The 18079-nt window shown below is 35.2% G+C and overlaps 1 protein-coding gene across 1 annotated transcript; it reads right to left on the reverse strand.

Moving 5' to 3' along the window:
- Nucleotides 1-4544: 4544 nt before the first annotated feature.
- LOC107501755 (mortality factor 4-like protein 2) lies at nucleotides 4545-6281 on the reverse strand. Its single transcript, XM_016128220.2, has 2 exons — nucleotides 6164-6281; nucleotides 4545-5413 (listed from the first exon to the last, which is right to left on the reverse strand). Exons 1-2 carry the CDS (start codon nucleotides 6279-6281, stop codon nucleotides 4545-4547), a joined length of 987 nt encoding a protein of 328 aa, XP_015983706.2.
- Nucleotides 6282-18079: the final 11798 nt, after the last annotated feature.

The raw sequence follows: 18079 nt of genomic DNA on the forward strand, positions 1-18079 counted from the left end.
AAGGGAGTTGTGAGATATTTAAAGTGTTGAAAGAAAAAGAGTCATAAACATAACCTAGAATTCTGTATCCACTGAAATTATCCTTCAGAAATGAAGATGTAAACACTTTCCTATACCAGAAAAGAAAAAAAAAAAGAAAAGAAAGGAAAGGAAAGGAAAGGAAAGGAAAGGAAAGGAAAGGAAAGGAAGGAAAGGAAAGGAAAGAAAGAAGAAAGGACGGAAAGGAAGGAAGGAAAGCCTGGAAGTGCCGAGGGATTTGGGGGAGGTAATGTTTTTTCCTTTCTTTTCTTCCCTCCTTCCTTCTCCCCTTTTCCTCCTCCCTCTCCTCCCTCCCTCCTCCCTCCCTCCCTCCCTCCTCCCTCCCTCCCTCCCTCCCTCCCTCCCTCCCTCCCTCCTCTTTCTTCCGTCCTTCCTTCCTTCCTTCCTTCCTTCCTTCCTTCCCTTCCTTCCTTCCTTCCCTCGCCCTCCTCCCTCCTCCCTACCTCCCTCCCCCTCCCTCACTCATCCCTCCGAACTAAAGAAAGAAAAAGCAAGCAAGAAAGAAAGAATCTCATTTACTTGGTTTGAATCCTGTGCCCACCAACCCTGGATCAACAATCGTGTCCAAGAGAACAAGATCCCATAGTATTAACATGACCACTGGTGACCTATTACTCCTGTATATTGGGGCCATTTTTAGCAGAAGGAGAATTGTGAGCTGGGGCACCACTCCAAGAGGTGTTTACTATAGGATGATAGAGGTTAAGAGAGTTAGTCGACATTAAACAAAATATAAACCATAGTTCACTCTTCCACTCTTACCACATCTGCATTATTCTATTGAACTTTCCGTCTGGTAGAAATGTTGACTGATAGTGATTTGCCTTTATTTAGGAATTGGAAAACACTATTTTTGCCATCAAATTTATATCTCTAAATGAGCTGCCTTTATTTTCTTGTCATTTGTTTTTTAAGTTGTCCACTTCAGAGTTAAAGCCACAAAATGTGCATGTCTGCTCAGCTCTAACGCTTAATGAAACACACACACACACACACACACACACACACACACACACACACACACACACACACACCCTAACTCTCTTCAGGATTAGTTAAATAGCTTTTTTTTAAACCAAACCATTACCTATAGGCAATCGTGGACATGATATAATGACTTTGCAGGTTGAAGGATACAGTTTTTATCAGTCTTCAGTAGTTCTGAGAACCAGGAATAGAGAAAGTAGATTCTGGAACTTCTCCTGTTTTGGTCCTTAAAGAGGACTGAAAGAAGAAAAATTAGACTGAGAGTGAAAACTAGATTTCATGTACCATAGATATTATAAGGACCAGCATCATCTTTATGGTTTTAAAAGGCATGAAACATTTTTACAAAAGGAGTAGGGATTAGTTTTTCTCTTTGCAGAAAAATCTCACAATACAAGGAACTGAACTTACATCAAAACAGGAAAAGTTTTCCTTAGTTATAGGCAGAAACTTTTTGTATGTTGATGTGTTAAGTTGCCTGAATGGGTAGTCAAAGATTACATGGCATTTCTGTTTCCTGGAATGCTTTGGAGAAGAGCAAAAACTCCTACACTGTACCTACATTGTACTAAATTGTACTAATCCTGCGTTATACTATACCAGACACTCCCTCAAACTTCTTACAACTCTTCAACTCCACTTGCTGTCCTTCTGAAGGTTTCTAAATGCTACTATGTTAGCAGCAATTATTATGTAAAGACTCCTCTGGAATGATACTTCTTACGCTTTTTCAGGTCTTTTGTAGGTTAGCTGTAACTCAAGTAACCATTCACTCAGTGGATATTATTTGCATTCATTTATTTGCACAATGCATAAAAATTAGAGGTATTTTCAGACCTACTTTTATATCATTTCTTGGCCTTAATTAACCTAAACTTTGAACAAATAATAGCATTTTCTTTTATTGCTCTCCACCCTGGTGACTGTAATAATTATTAATAATAAGGGACTTCAATAGTCAAGATATTGATTTAATAACTCAGAGTTTTTAGGGAGAATCAGAGAATCCACAGAGGCACTGAGGCACTGTCCTCCCTTCCCTAAAGTCATAAAATGACACTAGGAAAGGAACTAAAGTGTAAAAAATTTAAATTATTCTCTGGTGGAAAGAAGAGATACTTGTGGGTAGGTCCTGGGTTGGAGTTTCTATAGTGCCCTCCCCCAACTAAAAATTTTAAAGCCAGGCTGTGTGAGGAGGTAGAGAGTTCCCCCCCCAACTCCCACCATATGCAAATGGCTTTCAAAAGACCTAGCCAGCCTATGGGAACAAAATATTTGATTGCTGAGATACCTTTATAGTAGTGTTTGAAGGAGCTTGCTAATCTTAAGTGCCGTGCCACACATCAAAGGAAAAGTAAAATGGCAGCTCGTGACAAAGTACTCTGATGAGGGGCTCCCTTCAAAAAGTTAACATTTGTCAGAGCTTGACTGTGAGATCCTCAAGGGCAGAGAAGTTATTCAGTTTTCCTACCCAGAGAGAATTATGGGAATGCAATATAAAGGTTAAATTTGTGAGATAAGGCTGCAGCTAACAAGGATATACTCATGTTTTCCAAAGGCAAATGGCTTCATTCACTCATCACTTACTAAGCATTTACTTCTATGCTTTGCAGTGTACGAAGAGGTGGAGATTCTGTCCCAATTAAGACATTATTCCTATCCTAGAAGATCCCACACGCTTAGTGGAGGAGGGCAGAAAACAGGCTATTAAAGTGCAGCTAGTCGGGTATTGTGGTATGGAAATTATGGGGGCAGTAGGATGGAGTGCAGGGGAATAGCAAGCACTTCACCAGGAAATGGCAGGGGAAAATGGAGGTGGGCATGGACTTTGGAGTAACTGCTATTTTGTATACCTCATGCCACAAACCCTCTCTATTGGAATGACTAAGAGGTATTGAATGAATTTTAATTTTCTTTAATGTTTCAATTCTATTTTAATATTTAAGTTAAAATTATTTTTTTGCAAGTCACCATTGCAAAAAAATAAAGACAGCTTTTTCCAATTCTTTATTCAATAGGTAATTTCCTACATGAATGAGATGGTATCAAATGGAACATATTCATTCATTCAAAAAATTACATGTTAATGCCTCAAGAAGAATTTGAGCAGGAATTCACCTGACAGAACTTGGAAAATACTCCACTGAGGCCCACTGAGATGCCCTTGCCAAGACGAAGGACAGGTAATTTGCCATGACTAATTGAAAAACATAAAGAACATTAATATGAAAAATGAAAGCATAATCCATGGTATAACAGGCAGTGAAACTATTCGCATAATTGATTAATCTTCAAGGTAACGTGTTCTTTCTCTCAGGAATCTTTTTCTTTAGCCCAGTCTGTTTTAAAAGACTGCTCAAGTGACATCACTTGAAAGGTCATGGAGCAGCTGTTGCTATCCTAGAGGTGCAGAGAATGATACTGGATGCTTGTAAATTGTGAACATAATTATTAAAGAAAATATTTAGAGACCTTGGTGATTCTATATGCTCCATCTGGACATCCTGAGGCATAATATTAAGAAACAATGATTGTAATATTAGTGGCTTTTAATTTGAAAATTAGTTGCAGGCTATAAGAGGACCTAGAATTTAATCTTAGCTCCACCACTTACTAGCTATGTGAACTTGGACAAGTCACTTATCTCCAGGTGACATTCAGTTTCTTTATCAGTAAGAGAGAGATAATAGGATCTCTGCTTATTTTGCAAGGTTGTAAAAAAAAATAAGAGAGTGCTGGTGAAGCTTTTGAAGAATATAAAGATTAAACATAAGATAATTAGGAAAATCATGAATAGTTTATTTGTTCTTAGGTTAGTTAGATCATACTAGCTTATCAAAATGATAAGTAGCTTGTTTTTTTTTGCTTTGAAATTTAGAAACAAATTTTATTCAAGATCTGAAATATAATTCCTCAAATAGCAACTTTTCCAGAAAATCGTGGCTACATGATAATGCATTGCCTCTATCATGTTAGAACATGCATTAGACTCAAATACATAAACCATGAAACAAGCCACCATCCTTCAACAAATTTGAGCAAAGTTAGAATGCTTAAGGAACAACATAGATGGACTTGCAGAGGACGGGCTGTTTTACTTCAAGCATGATAAACAAGAGCACAGTGCGTGGGTTTTGGGGTATATACATTAAGTTGAACCACTGGCACTAGGAATCGGGGCATTTGGTCCTGTAGCATTAATACATAATTAGAAAATTATGTAGTGTCAAATGGATAGAACCACCAGCATTCAAGCAATGTTATCGACTAGGAAATAAAATGTTCTACTGAATGTTTGTTCTTTGTCTAATTACTGCATACACTGGTAGCAACTTTGAAATGAGAAAAGGAGCTTGTACTCCTTTTATTTTCTGCTTAAAACAACACAAAACAAACTGAAACATAAGCCCTGTTATACATTAACAATGATAAAGAACATCAATCATACAAGACAAAGACTTAGAGCCAAAAGAGTGTTTATAGATACCAGACATTACAATGAGCAGGTCAGTAGACCCTCACAGGGCTTTGAGGTGGTACTTAACGGAAGCCACTTTGTAATCACTGATAGTAAAGAGAGATGCAGCATCCTTTGCCAGATACTGCAGAAAATCATGGAAGTAGTCCAACAATAATGCAAGGCTCTTCTCATCAAGGGACATGTGTGCCAACATTGCTCCGATTTTTACGAATAATCTCAGTAGGTGTGGTGCTCCATAAACCTGGGACATCGGTGCATCTGGGTGAGCCAAGAGGATTTCGGCATACTGGAGCCTCTCAAATTTGTAGAGCAGCTGAGTGCCCAACATCACATTGAAGTATTCTTTTATTCCTGCCACGACATCATTCACTGCATATTTCATATTATCATCATTTCCTTGTGATTTCCTGCAATTTGCATACTCTTCCAGAACTTTATCGATATTTTTCTTAGCAGGGAGTTGAAACAGCTTCATCTGCCTGGTAACTAAATCCCAGTCCTCAACAAGCCATGGCTTTAACTCGTCAGGAATCTTCACTTTAACTTCCACTTTATTGTTTAAAGCCTTGTTTTCAGCAGTGGGGTCAGCCTGGGCCCTTTTCTTCCGAACTGGACGCGGGGGCCGAGGGGCTTCACTGGTACTGCCACCATCTCCATTTCCAGGAGTTTTATCTTGATTCTTCCTTGTCTTCCTCACAGGTCCTGAAGGGGGGTTCTCTGAGGAGTGACCCTCCCATCTTCCTGGAGGGGCCGGATCCAGATTCTTCTGCTGTGGACCAGCAGTCTTCCTTCCGGAGGAGGCTCCCCTCTTCTTACTTCTCTCCATATTGCTTCTGGTTGGTTTTTTGAAATTTTCTTCTACAAATTGTTGTCCACGAGTTTGAGAACCCTGCTTTCTGGAACTCACTCAACTCTGTTTTTATTCCAACCAAGAGTCCTCTTCTTTCTTGCTCTTCCAAGAACTAGCGTTTTCCCAGATTGAATCTTACAGATCCTCTAGGATGGTCTGGATGGCTGAGGTGGGAGACACAACCCAAGATTCTGTAATCAGGATCAGATCTTCTGATTCTTACTGTACAGCAAACTTAGCTTATCTGATAATGGCCTGAAACGAGAGTCCAGTTCTTTCCAGTAGCGGAGGTGTGCTCACCGCTGTCCCTCCAACTGCTGTATTAGTATAGCCAGGTATCCCCGGCAACTGATATCCGTAGGCAGACACGTCACACTGGAGGCGGGCTTATGCCCCTCAGCCAATCACAGTCGTCTAAGTTTTAGACTGTTCCACGACCAAATGATTGGACGAGGCCCATTACATCAGCAATGACACTTTGCTACAGATAAGCTGCTTGCTTTGCATATATTGTTCTTCTTGAAGCCCAAGGCAGAATAGGGCAAATAGGGCACTTTATAACATGGAAGCCTTTGATCTTCTGCAGATAGGTAGTTTCGTGGAAATACTAAGTTGGCAATGGGAGCTTCTGAAATGCTCATTTTCCCTCATGGTTTTGGGGGATAAAACGTAGAAGAGGATACAGGATAGAACTGGGAAAACACAGTAGCCATCGTGTGCTGACGAGACAAGGGTGAGTACCATTTTTTTCAATGTGTTGTGGCCTGTGACATCAAATTAGTGACTGATCAGTGTCCCTAACTGACCCTGTGCAAACATGCGAAGACAATCTACCTGGAGTCTAGATGGTGGCATATTGTAGTGGTTAAGAGAAAGGGATTTGGGGGCAGGTAAACCTGGCTTTAGATCCTGGCTTTGCTGCATGATCTAGAGTAAGTTACATAAGCTCACTGAGCCTGAGTTTCCAAATTTTTAAAATGGAGATGACAATAGTGTATAGTATATAAAGGCCTATTGGGAGGATGGAATGAGTTAATTTATGTAAAAAGATGGAATTCTTTGGTATTTCACAAATATTAACTATTTTTATTAGGGAAGGAAAGGGAAGGGAAGGAGAGAGAAGAGAAGAGAAGAGAAGAGAAGAGAAGAGAAGAGGAGAGGAGAGGAGAGGAGAGGAGAGGAGAGGAGAGGAGAGGCGAGGCGAGGCGAGGCGAGAAGAAAATAGAAAGAAATAAAACCTGAGGAAATTGTTCTCCAGTGGTTTTTCCTTGGATAAAATTTAAAATGAAATTCTTCAAAAGAGAAGAAAAATGAGGTAGGAGAAATGCATCTAAGTAAAGAAAGAAAAAGTATTAGATAAGGAATAAATGGAGGTAAAATCTTTTATTTACTCTTAATTAACATAATGAATAACTACTCAAAATTATGATAACAATATATTGTGTAATTATAACATATGGTCAAATAAAATGAATTTTATAAGGCAAAGGAGGGAGGAATTCTTATTTCTCTTATGTTACCTGCACTACACATGAATTCATATAATTTTATTTAAGGTGGACTTAGATTGGTTGTAAATGTATATTGCAAACTCTAGGGCAACCACCACTAAATTTTTTAAAAAGAAGTACAAGTCATATTGTGAATACCATTTCACCATAGATTTGAATTGATAATGTGAATAATCTGCACATATTAAAAGAGTAACAAATAGAGAAGAGTTACACACACAGTAAATATCATTCCAATTATACTGATAATCACTTTAAAAGTGAATGCTGTAAATATAGATATTAAAAAACAGTGATTGTCAGAGTAAAGTAAAAAAAAACATTATCTTAACTAAATGTTATTTAAAAGAAATCCAGTTTAAATACAAAGACCAAGACAGATTAAAGAGTAAATAAAGATATACCATGCTTTCATTAATCAAAAGAAAGCTGGAATAACTCTATTAATTTCAGACAAAGAAGGTTTCAGAACAAGGAAAACTATAAGGGATGGAAAGAGGCATTGCATAATAATAAAAGAGTTCCCTCTCTGAGGAAATGTAACAATCCTTAATGTGTGTGCATCTAACAAAGGACAACAAACGTGGGGCGAAAACTGATAGATAATTGATAGATCAGACAGGCAGAAAATCAGTGAAGACAGAATTTACCTGAATATCACTATCAATCGACGAAGTCTAATTGACATGCATAGAGTACTCTATGCAACAACAGCAGAACACACATTTTTTTCAAGCTCACATGAACACACTCACTAGGACCATATTCTGGGCCGTAAAAGACAGCTTAATGAATTGTAAAAAAATAGAATCACACAAAGCATGCTCTCATGAAATTAAACTAGAAATCGATAACAGAAATATAGTGAAAAATTACAAAATAGTTCGACATTGACATAACTCATGGGTCATAGAAGCCTTTTTAAGAGAAATTTTTAAATATTTGGAGCTAAGTAAAAGGTAACTTATCAAAATTTGTGAGATATAAAGAAAGCAGTGCTTTGAGAGAAATATATAGCATTAATGCCTATATTAAAAAAGAAAAAAAATTAAAATCAATAACCTAAGTTTCCACCTTAAAAAACTAGAGAAAGAAAAGGAATTAAAGACCAAAGCAAACAGAATAGAATAAGTAATAAAAAATTAGGGCAAAAATCAATAAAATTGAAAAGCAGAAATACAATAGAAAAAAATTAACAAAAATGCTCATTCTTTAAAAAGAGCAATTATATCAATAAACCTATAAGTAGGATAACCAAAAAAAGAAGATAGAAGACAAATCACCAATATTAGAAATGAAAGAGGGGTCATCATTATTGAGACCTTGGCAATCAAAATAATAAAGCAATATTATGAAAACTCAATGGCCGCAAATTTTATAACAGATGAAATGGACCAATTCCTTGATAGACACACAGGAGAAAGAGATAATTACTAGACACACAGGAGAAAGAGATAATCTAAATGAGTTTATTCCTATTAAAGGAATTGAATCATGATTAATAACTTTCCCCAACTATAAATTTCAGGCCCAGACAGTTTCATTGGTGAACTCTACCAAATCTATAAGGAAGAAACAGCATCAGTTTTCTACAATCTCTTTCAGAAAACACAAGCAGAAAGAATACTTCCTAATTCATTCTATGAGGTCAGAATTACCCTGATACTAAATGAATATTGAAGTATTACAGTACAGAGTTTCCTCAAGAAACTAAGAATAGAATTACCATATGATCCAGCATTCCCTCCTCTGGATATTTACCCCCAAAATCTGAAAACATTTGTCTGCAAAGATATATGCACCCCAATGTGCATAGCAGCATTATTCATGGTGGCCAGGACATGGAAGCAACTGAAGTGTTCTGTGATAGATGATGGAATAAAGAAGCTGTGGTACATATATACAATGAAATATTACTCAGCCATAAGAAGACATGAAATACTGCCATTTGTGACAACATGGATGGATCTTGAGATTATCAAGTGAAATCTTGCTAAGTGAAATAAGTTATACAGAAAAAAGTTGAGAAACATATGTTTTCATTCATATGTGGGATATAAAATTGAAAGCAACAAACAAACATGACAAACAAACAGAGACTCATGGACATGGACAATGGATTAGTAATTACCAGAGGGTAGGGGGTGAGGAGGGAGGTAGATAGGAGTGAAGGGGGTTAAATATTTGGTGACAGAAGGAAATTTAACTTTCGGTGGCAAACACACAATGCAATATACATATGCCATATTATTGAATTGTGCACTTAAAAACTACTTGATTTTATTAACAATGTCACTTCAATAATTTTAATTTTAAAAAGTATTACTAGAAAGATCTACTAACCAAAATTGCTCATGAACATAAATGCAAAAATATTAAGCAAATTATTAGCAAATTGAAGCCAATAATGCATAAAAGAATTACAGGTGATAATAAATTGATATTAGTTCCACTTATGCAAGGCTGACTCAATATTCAGAAATCAATCATGGTAACCCACCATATCAACCCACCGTATATTACAATAGCCAAGATACGGAAGCAACTTAAATGACCATCAACAGATGATCAGATAAAGAAATTATGGTTCATATATACAATGGAATATTACTCAGCTATTAAAAAAATGAAATCCTACCATTTGCAATGACGTGGATGGACCTAGAGGGTATTATGCTAAGTGAAACAAGTCAGGCAGAGAAAGATAAATAACATATGATTTCACTTACATGTAAAATCTAAGAAACAAAAAGAACAAACTAATCAATAACGGACTTGCAAATATAGTGGACAATTTGGTGACAGATAAAGGGGAGGGGAGTTTTGGGGGTTGGGAGAATAGGGTGAAAGGCTAAAGAAGTACAAATTAATAGTTGATGGATGATCTCGGGGATGGGGAGCAAGGCATAGGGAATGCAGTTAGCATTAATACGTTGGCTAGGTGGAGGATGAGGGGAGGGAGGAAGCAATTGGGGTGATTGTTTTATGAACTATATAGATGTCTAACCAATGTACTGTATACTTGAAACTAATTGGAATAAATAAATACATTCATAAAACTATGCTATATTGCCAATGAAATTCTGACATATTAGTTCAAATAAAGTTATTTTAAAGTTTTAAAAAATCATATGATCATGTTGACTGATATAGAAAAAACATTTAAATTATTTAACACCCATTATTAATAAAAATTCTCAAGTAAATAACAATATACAGGAACTTCTTCAACATGAAAAGGAACATGTATAAAAAACATAAACTTAAATGACAAAAATATATTTTGAACACATATAGCAATCAAATTGTTAATATTAAGCATACTGAAAACAGTCCTATAGATCACTAGGAAGAAAAAATAAAAATAGGTAAATAATATAAAACTGAATTCAGAGATGAGGACACTTGATGGACGATAAACACTGAAAAAATAAAATTGTCCTATTGCAGTGTAAATATGGGAATATTAAGAAAATAAGCTTAATATTACCAAGGAATGATGAGTATGTGGTAGAAAAGTAGCTCATATAATCTTTGTGGGAATATAAAATTAGTACTACCACTTGGGAGAGCTATTTGGAAAAAAATGTTAGTTTGAAAATATGTAAACTCTAACTCCTCAGGAATTTTTCTTTTAGGTATATACCTTTGAGGACCTCTTGTACATGTACACCATAAAATATGTATAAGAATGCTCACTGCAAACTTATAATAGCATGAAATGACATACACATCAACAGTAGACAAATGGACAAATATGGTACTTTCTTACAATAGGAGAATATGCAGAATTAAATATGGATGAATAATATATAACGACATGGATAGATTTCAAAAACACACTATAGATTGATAATACCAAGTATATAATAATATGAAAAATTAAAGCGTTCATGCAACTTTTATAAAATATATAATATACAGCTCTGTATGTATATTAAAAGCTATGACTGGTAGGATATGCACAAAATTCATGGTATCAACGGGATTGTGTCTAGGGACTTCTGTTATATTTTATAATTTTTATAAATAGAAAATTTGAAGTAATAAAAATCCAGAGTAAAAACAGGTTTTGTGTTCTTAACAATATTTCAGAGTACACTACATCTATAAACTAAGAATAACCAACCATAAGGGGAAAATGTGAAATTAGGAACAATTTTGCAGAAGTGAAAATTCACAATTATCAAATAAAAATATACCGCGGGGGAAGCATAAACCAGATTGATGCATAATCAAATCATTGAAGTAGAATACAAATTTGCTATATTTTACCAGAACTCTGAAGAAAAGAATAAATACATTAAAATAATGAAATAACCTCTAAAAGACACAGAGAACATATTGTGGAAATCTAAATTAAAAATAATCCAAAATCCAGAAGGCAGAACAAATATCAATGAAACTGTGTGTGTGTTATGTGCTTTTGAGTCTACTTACTCAATGCTAGCAATCTTATGAATGAGTGATGGCCACAGAGTTTCATCCTCAACAGCCCTGCTCAGCTCCTGTAGACTCACACATATGGCCTCTTTTATGGAGTCAATCCATCTCATATTTGGTCTCCCTCGTTTCCTGCTACCTTCTATTTTCCCCAGCATTATTGTCTTTTCCTTCCAGAGAACCCTGCCTTCTCAAGATGTGCCCAAAGTAGGACAGATTCAGTTTTGTCATTATTCGCCTCCAGCAAAGTTTCAGGTTAATTAACTACTGTTAACTAATTAATGTTAATTAATGGAATTAACGATAAAAAATTATTGAAGAAAATCTTCCTAAGTGAAAAAGACCCAACTATGATTAATAAAAATGTGTGCCATGCAATAGGTAAATAATGAAAAGAAATCAAGATTTAGATTTATTTTGGAAATGTCCTTGAATTTGAAAGCTTTTTCCCCCTACAAGCAAGCAGTTTAGTAGGAAAAAATAATCGATGGCAAATTATCAAATTCAGTTCGTTGTTTTGTTTTCTTTTCAGTATTTTTTAAACACTAGAGGAATTATTCTACAGAAGTCTGAGAGAAAAAAATTTGTGAATGAGAAATTATATACATAGCCAAGGCAGTACTTATGGGAAGTTAGCAAGAAAAACAAAATAACAATAACACTTTCTCATATCCAAGGGTGCAAAAAGAATGCCACCTACATAATTCCCAGAACTACACTCCTCCTCTCAAATTGCTAGAATTGAAGATTTGCTCCAGTTTCCTCAGGAAATAATCAAAGCAAAGAAGTCAAAATGAGTTGTTTACAGAATAAAAGACCTGCTGTGAGCACTAAAACCAGTTAAAATATAGACTTAAGTCTAAATAATTTAAGTGTGCTAATAAAACCTAATGCTACACTAAAAATACCTCTTAGAAGACAGATTTTATAAAATATTTCTGTAATAAAAAGTAATAATCTGAATATAAAATTCCATAGTGAATAAATAGAAATTGGTAAGGAATAAATCTCTCTCATCAGATAGGATATGATAGATATGGTTTCATTGTTAAAATTAGTGAATATAATTAAGCTCAAATATGTATTTAAATATTGAAAGTAACCTCTTGAATGAAAACAGAATGTATGCCTTCAAAATAAACTGAGAAACGCATTTTATTTAATAAAATAAAACAGGAAAAAGATATCAATGACGAGCAAGACATAAAAGAACATAAAGCATCAAACAGGATGGCAGAAGCAGCATTAAGTGGGTTTTATTACTTCTGAAGAAAAAAAATAGTTTAATTTTTTAGTGCAAAACAATTTAAGGTGCCTAGATTCTGGAATCAGCCCCTTCCTCCACCCCAGGATAACCAGTCAGGAATATCTACATTGACTTTTGCATGAGCAAATATGTTACACTTACTTGGTACTGTTATATAACATAGGGTACTACTACGTAAATTAGTATCTTGAAGTAGAGTGCTGCTGTAACAGAAATCTAAAATATGTGTCTTTGTTTCAGCTATGAGGTGCTGGGTAGCAAGGTAATAGATAAAAGAGGTTTAAAAGCTGACATTTTATGGTATGTAGTGTAAATCTTTTAACAAATAATTACTTACAGTAACTTAGAGACACAATCAGATGCATCCTTAGCCAGTATTCCTAGAGGATGGGTTGAAGAACAAACTATGAAGGTGTGTTCTGCTGGTTATTGCCTGCAAAAGTTTGGCAAGATAATAGGAGGAGATGAACTCAGGGTATAGTCACTTTGCAAGCAGAAATGAAAGGAAATAGGGAGAGTTAAGGAATTGGGGGTTTTGCAGGTTTAGAAAAGGCCAACTGTTCTCCGGACCCAATATTTTCAGAGTTGGGAATATAAAAGATGTTGAGAGAATAAGATTTTAGTAATACTTCTCAGTTGAATAAAGTGATTAAGGACAATAATCAGGTTAAAGCTATGGTTCTCAACCTTTTTATAGATAGCCTCAAGATAGCTACTATGAGAGGGAGGAAAGGATGGTGGGAAGGAGAGAGAGAGAGGGAGGGGGGAGGAGAGAGAGAGAGATTAGTTTTGTGTGTAAGGAAGCAAAATAGATCAGACTTGGAAATGCTTGTTGGTTTAGTGCATGGAAATGACTAGAAGCAAATAAGTCAAAATCCTTCAAAGCCTCTGATAATTGAGTTAAAAGAACTTGCAGTCTTATCTTTCAATATCACTAGTAGTAAGCTGGGACAGCTGTGGAGCCACTAAGGAGGGCATATTCCCATGTATTTCAGATGTGACCAAGGAAAATGATGTTAAAGAACTTCCCAGAAGGCAGAGCCCAGGCTCTGCAATAACCAATGAGGATTCCCACCCAGTGAGATGGGAAATCACGAGATTTCTACCACTCACACCGTAGGGGGCCTTCATAATGCCTGATTTTTAGGATTTCAGCCTTGCTATGTCCTACTGATTGATGGGTATATATTCCTTTACTCCTTTTTCTTAATAGAAATTTGTTTTTCATTCTTTCCTTCCTCCCTTCCTCCCTCCCTCCCTTCCTTTCTTCCCTGCCCCAATATCCTTGTACTTGCTCCACTATTATACTTTGGACGTGTGAGGTGGTAGTAGACAAAAAATTGTCTTCTTTAATTCATAAGTAACAAAACCGAAAGTGATCACATCCAGCCCTAAGGGAGACTGCTGGGCATAGGTTGGAGATTCTACATTCGAGCTGGATTCAGTACATGGAAGGGACTTTGGTTTGTCTCCATTAGGGGGCAGGTGAGCATTTTTAATTTTAGGAGAAGGAGAGTGAAATGGATATTTGGTGACTAAAAGGGCGAACTATGACAGAAACAAATACAGGAAAACTAGATTTCTCAGCTCTTCCTTATATCTAAAAGAGATTTTTGTGAATAGTAGTTCTAGTCGAGAAAATGTGCTAAAATGAGGTATTTTTTAAGAAACTGAGATTTTTTGAGTTGTTGGGTTTTTTTTAAACAGCCTATCTAGACTGATACAACAAAAAAGCATAAAACACAAATTTCATGGGAAGTATAAAAACAAATATCTATGCAAAGTTATAATGGAAATTACAACATAATGAAAATAGATTTTTTAATATTGCTGAAAGATAAAGTTGAATACAAGCCTAAAAGCATTAAAATGGGAATAAGATGCATATCTTATATTTAAAAGTCACAAAGAATGATGAAGGCACACCAACAATTATTCATGTACTGAATAATATTAAATTAAAATATAAAACAAAAATTTTTATGAGTAGTAAGAAGTAACAACATACTTGGAATATGTTATACAACTTGCTTTGACTTTAATAAATCACATTGGTAAATACAAATGATATGGGTGTAGTGAGCATAATTAACAGTATGTTTTATGTGTATCTGTTTATCCATTTATCCATCTAATTGTAAAATTCTTTTTTGGTATACATATATCAGTTTAATGAGCTATTGTGCATTATGTCATACAGAAACTTCATAAATTCTAAAATTCAGACATAGGAAAGGCCAAAATTTTGGACCATAATATATTTAGATTTAAAAATAACATTAAAAATGAATACAAAAATACTTAAAAGACTTAAAAAAGTTTTACAAAACTATTGCTTAGGTTAAATGGGAAAGAATAACTTCTGTTATAGATGATCCTAAAAGTAAATCCAAGGAGAAAACTAATTGCCAAACCTTTAGAATATGGCTAAAGTGACATTCATTATAACATAACTGGCCAAACCATAAATACTCACAGTATTCACTATAACATAATTAGCTTCAACTGATTTCATTATTAAAGAAATAATTTTAAAATGAGATACATGATCTAAGCATAAAACGCAATTATTAAAAAATAAGTACCAAATATTTCGAGAAGAATGAATTAATAAAGATAAAATATAAAATTAACGAATTTGAAAACATAAAAGTATAGAATAGATATGCGAAAATCTCAATAAGAAGAGCAACTTCTGCAGGCCTGATCAAGGGGAAAAGAAGAAAAAACACATACATAAAATCTATTAATATAAAAAGATGTGACCATAAATAATAGAGGTTATAAAATCATGATAAGTAGCTATGTAAAACTTTATGCTAATAAAGTAGGAAGTCTCGATAAAATAGATGATGTTTTTAGAAAAAAAGTCAGTCATACAAATGTATTCAAGAAATAGAAAACTTAACTGTATCAACTGAAAAAAACTGTAATAAGAAAAAAAAGATTGCATTAAAAAATGGTACCCACTCCAGAGATTTTATAGATGATTTCTTCTAAATTATTATAGAAGACCTAATTATCATCAATTTATGCTATTACAGAACACAAAAATGAGCTACTTTTCAGTTCATTTTATAAACCTAAAATGTCCTTGAAGCAAAATATAAAATTATATTTCTTGCTTTAATCTTTTTTATGCACACAGAAATACGTGCACTGATAAAACACTACCGGTTCAAACACAGATCTATAAAGAACAAGTAGAATTTATTTCAGGAAAGTATGTATATTTTTTATTCTTGATACTTCTGTTTATCACATTAAGGGGACGAGGATCAAAACCATATGATCATCTTGATAGATTCCAATAAGGCATATGTAAAAGGGATTAGTGTCTATTCTCCACAAAACATCACAGTTACCTAAAAATAAATATTCTTAAATTAAAATGATAAAATATATCTAAAACTTACAGATGGAGCTAATTGAGTATCTTTATGACAGTTATTTTAAGTTCTTTGTCAGGTAGGTCTTAGATCTGTATTACTTTAGGGTCAGTTTCTGGAGTTCTACTTTGGCCTTTTGATTGGCCCATCTTTTCCATTTTTATTTGTAAGCCTTATCATTTTTTCCTGGGAATTTAGATTCGTAAAAACGACCATCTCTCCCAGTCTTTGCCTACTGCCTTCATGCAAAGGAAGGTCTTTACAAATCTTAGTTTAATTAAATTTATTGGGGTGACATTGGTTAATAAAATTATATACATTTTAAGCATACAATTCAATAATATATCATCTGTATATTGCATTATGTGTTCATCAAAGTCGAATCTTCCCCCACCATATATTTGACCCCCCTTTATCCTTACCTACCTTTCCTCTTCCCTACTTTCCTTCTATTGAACTTTTTCTATCTCTTCTTTCCCCTGGCATCTGCCTGAAGAACCACAGGTCTAATGTGCTGCTCACTTTTTTTCCCTTGTGGCTTCCAATGTCTGGTGACTGTCTCATCCGTGCCTCAAGTCAGGTGATACACAAACCAGTACCTTGAACAAACCCAGACAAGCCAGAATATTGGACACATGTCTCACTTTTGATGTTTCCCTCCTGGGGGCAGAGACCCAGTTTGGGGGTTTTTCTCCTGGGTGCTATGCTATACTGCATAAACAGGTTGACCAAATGCTGTGACTTTTCCTACCTCTTTCAATGAAATCCCTTATTGGTTTTACAAAGGTGTTGGTGCTATAGTTTCTTGACTGTTCTCTGGAGTTCTCACAGAGCTATTCTGTTCTATATGTTGTTGCTAACTTGGTGTCTCTTTGTGGTAAGTAAGAGGGCTTATAGCTTCTTAATCAGCCATCTAGCTCTACTTAACAGGGTTTTGAACTTATTTTTTTTTGACACCATAGTCCACATTTTCTATGTAGTATGCTGCTTTGTACTATGCTCTCTTAGGTGAAATCTCTTTATGCTCATCTTCATTTCAGGTCTAAATTCCCATTTCTGCTCTCTCAGTATAGTTATTCAAAAGTGAACAGGTTTTAGAATTTTAAATGTCTACACTGGCACAGAATTCACTCATTTACAAGTAAAACTCCTAGTTAATAATACCATTTCTACTTACTTACATGTTATAAAATTTACTTAACTAATAGTATTTGACACTATGGTATCGACGTTGATTTAGGAAGAGGATAAATGAATGGTGACCTGGAATGGCTTTACAGGGTTGTGAGCTACGCTATGTTGTCTACAAGGTGCTTATAGCAGAGGCCTGGACAAATTGCTGGAGGCCTTCAGAAGAGAAAGTGATTGAATCTACATTGGGAATTCAGTTCTTCACTCATATAGGCCAGTTGAGCTGGTTCTTCAAGGATAAATAGGACTTGAGTATGTGGTCAATACGTTAAGGATATCTTTTGCAGAGCAGAGTGGATAAAGATGGAGAGAGTGGAAAAGAAAAGTTGAGGCATTCATTGTAGCAAGAGTGGAAGGAGGGGAAGGTGGATTTATTAGAGGGTAGATTTTAAAGTGTCAACATAATTTGTAGCTGGACCTCTTGCCTCAAATTCTGGATGAATTTCCTATGATGCAGAAGGCTGTGCATTGCTACTTTTAGCATGGAATCCATGTGGGGCATTGCATGAACTTCATACAGCTATCTGCAGGGTTTGGTTTGATTCCCCCAGAATTGTATCCAGAGGGACCACAGATTAACTACATATATATACCTGCTCTATAAAATTCATGCTGACATAAGCAATTTAAAACTAGAGATTTGGTCCCAAGAACAGGGCCAAGCAAACCACCTTAAACAGAGGACCTCATGAAGGTGAAGAATTCTTTAGGAGCCAAAGCTTCTTTGAATCAAGACAGGCTTTGAGTTTAGGTTTTGGTCATATAGACCCTAAGTGCCAAATTGCAAGTTATGTGACCCTAATCAAGTTACTTAAGGTCTCTAAATCTCAGACTCTTCATCTCTAAAATACAGATAATAACAGTGTCCTACCATAAAGAGTTGTGAGGGTGAAACAATGCATTAATGGGATTTGTATAATG

This window comes from Rousettus aegyptiacus, unplaced genomic scaffold (genome assembly GCF_014176215.1).
Source record: "Rousettus aegyptiacus isolate mRouAeg1 unplaced genomic scaffold, mRouAeg1.p scaffold_m13_p_9, whole genome shotgun sequence".
In the NCBI taxonomy this organism is placed as follows: Eukaryota; Metazoa; Chordata; class Mammalia; order Chiroptera; family Pteropodidae; genus Rousettus; species Rousettus aegyptiacus.